General features: G+C 40.3%; 1 protein-coding gene across 1 annotated transcript; it reads left to right on the top strand.

Moving 5' to 3' along the window:
• The first annotated feature begins 4,845 nt into the window (after positions 1-4,845).
• Positions 4,846-6,611, top strand: LOC115721231 (mitogen-activated protein kinase kinase kinase 17). The gene has a single exon (XM_030650490.2). The coding sequence runs from the start codon at positions 5,116-5,118 to the stop codon at positions 6,559-6,561; it is 1,446 nt and encodes a 481-aa protein (XP_030506350.1). The 5' UTR covers positions 4,846-5,115; the 3' UTR covers positions 6,562-6,611.
• The last annotated feature ends 228 nt before the right edge of the window (positions 6,612-6,839 follow it).

Below are 6,839 nucleotides of genomic sequence, written 5' to 3'. Positions count from 1 at the left end.
GATATGATTAAGCGAGCAAGAGATACACTCAAAACTAAACCCCGATTTCCAAGCCAACAAAATACCTCCCGCATGATTAAGAGACGGAACACAAATATGAAAGTAAAAGTGTAAAGCCTTTAAGGTACGTACCAGAGGATTAGCATCCACTTTGAGCTCGGAAAGGAAAACAAAATCCGGAGAGCGATTCTGAATCAGGGACTTCAGTTCCCGAACTGTAGAGGTCTGCCCTAACCCTCTACAGTTCCAAGCAATTCCTCTCATGGCTCCTGTGGAGGAGATTCAACATTCTCCTCCACAGGGTTGTGGGAATAAGCAGACCCACTCGAAACAGATTCATCAATCACAAAGGAACCAACCAGCGGGTTCTTCAAGATACCGGAACAGCTCGGGGAGCTAGAGCTGTCCTCCGAAGGATCATCAATCTCTAACTCCAGGTCATTCTCATTTTTCTTAGTGTCCCAGGGAAAGTCACGAACAACATCAGGGTACTTACGAGGAACTTTATGGGGCCGAGAACATAGAGAGGCGGACGCTTCAAACTTTCGTTTCTTGAACGGGGTAGTACGCTCATTGACTTCCGAGGAAGCCGGGACCCCAATGTCCCCTCCTATGTTCCGAATCTCATACAAGTCAAGCTTCCCAAAGTGTTTAAGATCATGCAATAGGCCTTCTTGAGCATTAAAAAATTGAGTTAAGGCTTGATCCTCATTTAAATGCTCCTGGGCCCCGTGAGGAATAGTAGGAAGATAAGCATTAATTTCCACTTGTTTTCCTTGGTCATTAGAAAGAGGTGCCGGCCCAAAAGGAATAGATGAACCACCCACAGCACACGGGCCCACCAAACCACCCTTTGATAAGTTGTCAACATTCGGCCCACCCAACAAACCATTACACTCAATTAAAGGAAGCCCATTACTCACATTATTAAAAGCCGGCCCATTTCCCAAAGACCCATTAAGCACATCCAGCTCACCCACTTCTTTATGCGGCCCAATAGCACACGACCCAGTAGCATTAACGGTCAACAAATTCCCAAGAGAAGCATTGGGAGTCACAACAGCCATACTCTTTGAATTTAAAATAGATGAAGGTAAAATGGGTAAAGCCTCAGAGTTCTTTCCCTTACCCATTTGAACAGACACACCTCCATAGCCAGAAATGGAAGCTGTCTTCTTCACGCCAAAAGGACGTTGCTTCGGCTGCCACACCGCGTGCTTGGTCTTCCCAAGGTTAGCCGAAGTTCGAGCAGTCCCTATCACAGCCCCGCGCGGACGTCGAGACGAGATAGGAGGAGATCTCTGCACTCCAGATTCACGGTCGCCTGAAGACTCCGGCAACAATAACACAGTCCCACCATTGTTTCTGGCAGCCGAGGAGACTGAGTTTCGAGAGATAACAGATGAAGGGCCAGAGAACACAGTGAGATAGGAGGATTGAATGGATATCCAAGGGCCAAACATTGGAAAAGGGATCCCGTCAACGTTCGCCGTCACCGGCGACGAGAGAGAACAGCCTCTGCGTTGGTGCCCCAAACGACCACAGAAATAACAAAAAATGCCAATCTTTTCAAATTTCATCTGCACCCATTTCTTCACCCCAGGAGCTACGTCAAAGAAACAACCCGAAAACAGGGGTTTATCGACCTCAACATCTACCTGAACCTTGAGAAATTTGTTCCAAGACGCCGGCCTGTCTTCCTCCAATTCGACTTGGACCACCTTGCCAGCCAACCCCCCTAGCAGGCTACCATTAGCCTTGGAAAAATATTCATGGGGAAGATTGTGAATTTGTAACCAAACACGCAGGAACTTGAAGTCAATCGGACCATTACTGGACGGAGTCCAGGCTTGAAGAAGTAGGGTGTACCCACGGACACACCATGGTCCATTATCAAGGGCCCAATTCCTATGATCAGAGGATTCAAATCCAAACTTAAAGACATTGGAAGTCTTCTCTTCATCCACAATCGCCACTACAGACACTGGTATTTTCCAGTTTTTGACCACAAAATCAGTTACATTTACTTCCTCCACCACCATGGGAGCAACAACTTTCCCAAACAAACAGCATGAGGCCAGTGCCTTAAGAGAACTATCAGAGGGAGTTAGGTTGACAGAGGTTTCAAGGCAAGAAAAGCATTTGCCTTTATGAGGGGAGGATGGAGTAATGATTGACGCCATAAATATCTAATAAAGGAGACCAACAAAAAGCTTTTGACACTTAAGACAAACTCACCAACCCGAATCTTACCAACCACACAAACCACCAAACCAAGAAAGGATAAACTAAAACAACCAGGTAGAGCAGGATAATAAGGCACTAAACCAGAGAAGAACACACCCAAAAACAGGGTAAACAACACAAACCTAAAAAACAAAAGGCACTACACAAGGCAGTTAACACATAAAAGACATAACAGCACGACACACAGAGAAGGAAGGGAGTAGATGAACCAGGGATCGACACTAAGAAGACACGAGGAGAACAGGATACACACACTATGGATACACGAAATGAACAGGATACACACACACTAGAGAGACAATAGAAGACCATCTCTCCCCCATTCAGTAGTGTAGGTGCTTCGTTAACAGTAGGATTATTCTCATTAAATTCAAAGAGTATGGCTGTTGTGACTCACATATATTACCTATTAGGCTTTACACACACTCTTTGAATTTAACTTATTACCTATTAAGTTCTCTTTATTTGCTAATACTGCATTATTCTCATATACTAATTCACATATATATTTTATTGCAAGATAATTCATACTACACTTCTTCTTCTTTTAAGTTGCAAAATGTTGAAGTAAATGCTCTTTTTTCTTCTTCTTCTTCTTTTGGTATTATTTCACTAAGCAAGGGACATTGATATTGACTCAATAAAGCTTAGTTTTCAGCCATATAGCTATATTTTCTGCCATGTGGAAGCATCTCATTTATTAAATTTGGTTCTTTTCTTATAAAGTACGTACCAATATTGGTGCTTCGCTCTTCATACTTTCTGAAACCTAAAATAAATATTTCCAAAAAGACCTAAAATAAATAAATCCCGAAGTCTTTTTATTGTTTATTTTTTCATCTACATAAAATATATTATTGAAAGAAATTTACGTGGACAAGCCTAAAAGCTTTACCTCAAAAAAAAAAAAAAAAAAGCCTAAAAGCTTCTTTTCCCCATTTGTAATTGCGTAAGAAATTGTTCCAACTTATCCCATCCCGACCGCTTTATATGAACAAAACACACTTGCGTGTCAACCTTCTTATGAATCCACGTGTCAAACTCTTTCCATTTTATTTGATTTGTTCTTGTCCACATCATCTACCCCCAATAATAAATTATGAAAAAATATCACCCATACTATTTTCTATCCTTTTTTAAACTCTATTTTATCCACTATTTGACATAAATTCACGGACTTAATAAGTATTATTGAAATATTTATCACCTCATGTCATTAACAATTTATTTATATAATGAGTACAAAATTATTGTTTTAATACGCTTTTCAATTATTAAGAAATAAATAAGACAAGAAATAAAATTGAAACAATAGATCTTGTATAGACTCTCAGACGACAAAATAAGAGACTGCAAAATGTAAAGGAAAATGAAAAAGAAAAAAGTAAATTAATTTATTTGGGATACTTCTTGAAAACTTCCTTCTTTAACTTAACAAAGAAGACATTAATTTTTATTTATTTATTTATTTATTTTTTTACCATTGCATAACTTTTTTTTCCAGGAACAAAAATAAAAGGGTGCCTTTTTGGATTCTGGGGGGACTTTTAGATAGAGGCCACTCATTTGCACAATAGGCAGCTGTGAAAGGTGAACTGTCCGAAATGCCTAATGGCTTCATGTTAGAGTGTCTGATCTTTTCCAAGATACGAATTCAGATTTGGAAGTGGGGCTGTCGCTTTGTCATTTTGCCATGCAAACCAATTTGGCCATTTTCTTATGTTTTCCTTTCATTTTAAAACATTTCACTTATTTATATATATATATATATATTATTTGAGATTAAAATATTATTATAAAATATAAATACAAATACTATTATAAATATTTGATGGAAGCTGGTGGTGCACGTCAGCAAGAGACACATAAGCAAGAAGAAAAATAAAACGCACTCAAAAATCAAAATCTTCTCACTTCCCAATTCCACACAAAACCCTACTCTCTATTCCCTTCCTTACGTGGACCTACTTTATGTCGCCACGTCAACTGATTGATATGGACCCCACTTCAATTCGGATACCGGTCTTAACCGAACTCTGTCGCAATCCTTTATTGTTGTGGTTCTGCTCTCCCTGTATAAAATGAGCAATACTACTTAAAAAAGAATTAACTACTTATTAGTTGCCATAAAATCAAATACAATGAACTTAATTATTGTTAATTAATTTGAGGATAGAGATCATAGTGTTCCGTACCATAAAGACACATGATTGTTTTTATAAGTCAGCTAATCCTAAGGTTAGGATCTTGTATTGAACATAACAAGTTTGCTCCCACGATCCCTCACAAAGTATCATATTTTTTGTTTTTTTTTTCTCAACCACAAAAATAAAATAACAATAATAATTATTAAAATAAATAATGAAATTAAATTCCCTATTCGACGAATCACCCGATTATTACTCTAGTCACCACATGTCAAAATTCGTATAACCAGAACCAGTACATTACTTTGACAAAGACAAATCGTTTTATTTAATCGAATAAATAAAATTCGACGTGTCCAAAATATCAACGGTTGAGATGAAATCTCAAAAAACAGAGGATGATGGATAAGGATAAAACCCAGTATCTTTGCTCCACTATCCCGTTCACGTCAACACAAACCAAGTGTTTTTGTGAATTAAAAAAACAGAGCTCCCCCGTAACGTCACCGAACCTTTTTTTCTTTTTTTTTTTTTTTAATAATTAGCTTATCCATTTTGAAATTCCAGGTCAGACCCAGGAATAAAAAGTAAATGACTTATTTTCTAAAAAATGAAATTTCTAGTTAGTATAAATACCGAAGTTGGACCCAGCAAAAGAGGCAGGACTAGATTACAAGAGAAGGGCAACACCACCAAAACAAAAGATACTTAGTAGAGAAAAATGGGAAGAGTCACAAAGCTTCACTCTAACAATGATACGGTTTCTTGGGTCAGAGGAAAGTGTATAGGCAAAGGTTCGTTCGGCAACGTAAGCTTAGGAGTCGACAAATCGGACGGTCGTGTTTTCGCCGTCAAGTCCGTTGATCGGATGGCTTGTATTCCTAGTCAGCTTGAGGCTTTGGAGAACGAAATTCGGATCCTCCGATCACTTTCATATTCTTCTTCTTCTCCTTATGTGGTTCAGTACCTCGGCGACGACGAGTCGTACGAAAAGACGACGTCGTTTAGGAACATCCACTTAGAGTACTTGCCAGGTGGCACTGTAACAGAGGATCATGATGACGTGGATGAATTGACCTTACGATCTCGAATTTGGTGCTTGGTTTCAGCATTGAAGCATGTACACTCCAGAGGCATTGTCCACTGCGACGTCAAGGGCAAAAACGTCTTAGTCGGTCACGCTCCGGGTCTTGTTAAGCTCGCGGATTTCGGGTCGGGTAAAGGCCACTCCATGTTTGATTCCGGAGCTCCAATTTCGCCCCGGGGAAGCCCGCTATGGATGGCGCCGGAGGTAGTTCGTGGGGAATCTCAGGGGCCGGAGAGTGACGTATGGTCCTTGGGATGCACGATCATCGAGATGGTCACCGGGAAGCCTGCGTGGGAGGATCACGGTGTCGACACGCTGAGTCGAATCGGATTCTCCGACGAGTTGCCCGCTTTTCCGGATAGATTGTCGGAAACGGGTCGAGATTTTATCCAGAAATGTCTTCGGAGAGACCCGACGCAGCGGTGGAGCTGCAGTCAGCTTCTGGAGCATCCATTTATGGCGGCGGCAGCTCCCGACTCGGTCCCGAACTCATCTCCTCGTTGCGTTCTCGACTGGGTCAACTCGGAGTTCGACAGTGAAGAGGAAGAAGATTTCGAGTTCGAGGAAAAATCTCTCTCGGCGAAAGAGCGAATTAGTAAATTGGCTTCGAGCTCAGGGGCAATTTGGGAATCAGATGGTTGGACAGTCGTGAGGTCCTCCTCTTCTTCGACCAGTGAGGAAGAAACAGCACGTGCGAATTGTTCTGCGTGCCAAGGAGAAGAAGGAACAAGTTTAGAATATTCGGATATAGAGAGGGCAGAAGATGAAATAGTTGGGACAAATTCGCAATATTCTTATTTTACAGGGACTAATTTGAAATATTTGAAAATTGGTGAGTACGAGCCGGAATGGTCATGTAACGTGAGGCGTGACGGTGACGGCGGTGGTTGTGGTTGTGGTGGGTGGCGGTGCGTAGCTGGCTCGAATTGTCGGCATGGATTGGAGTTAACAGTGGATAGGCACAGAATATGTTTTTACAGCTTGTACATTATTGTTGTTTCTATTAGTTTATTATTTTCATATTCTTTCCCAATAATATTATCCACGAATAAATGCAATATTTTCCTGAGTTATATTTGATATTCTTTACCTTTCAATTCACAATTATAAAAATTTAACCATTACCATAACTACAATAAGATATAGGGGTTGGGTTTTTTCGAATTTTGAGGAAAGTGATTGAATCAACTTTCTATTTCCCAAAAATCCAAATCGATATATGCCAAAGGAAAAAATCTAACAGATAGAAACCACTTGATGTATTATTGTTGGTGAGTTATTGGTTACTGCCGACCATGGTAACTGTTGGCCAAGTTCAATGTTGCTAGTTGTTAGCATACTAGAAGCAATAATTATCC

The sequence above is a fragment of the Cannabis sativa genome, chromosome 2 (assembly GCF_029168945.1).
Source record: "Cannabis sativa cultivar Pink pepper isolate KNU-18-1 chromosome 2, ASM2916894v1, whole genome shotgun sequence".
Taxonomy (NCBI): domain Eukaryota; kingdom Viridiplantae; phylum Streptophyta; class Magnoliopsida; order Rosales; family Cannabaceae; genus Cannabis; species Cannabis sativa.
This window is presented reverse-complemented; position numbering and strand designations above follow the sequence as displayed.

Excerpts from the sequence above, each read along its gene's own strand:
- LOC115721231 (XM_030650490.2), top strand. The coding sequence starts at position 5,116 with ATGGGAAGAGTCACAAAGCTTCACTCTAACAATGATACGGTTTCTTGG.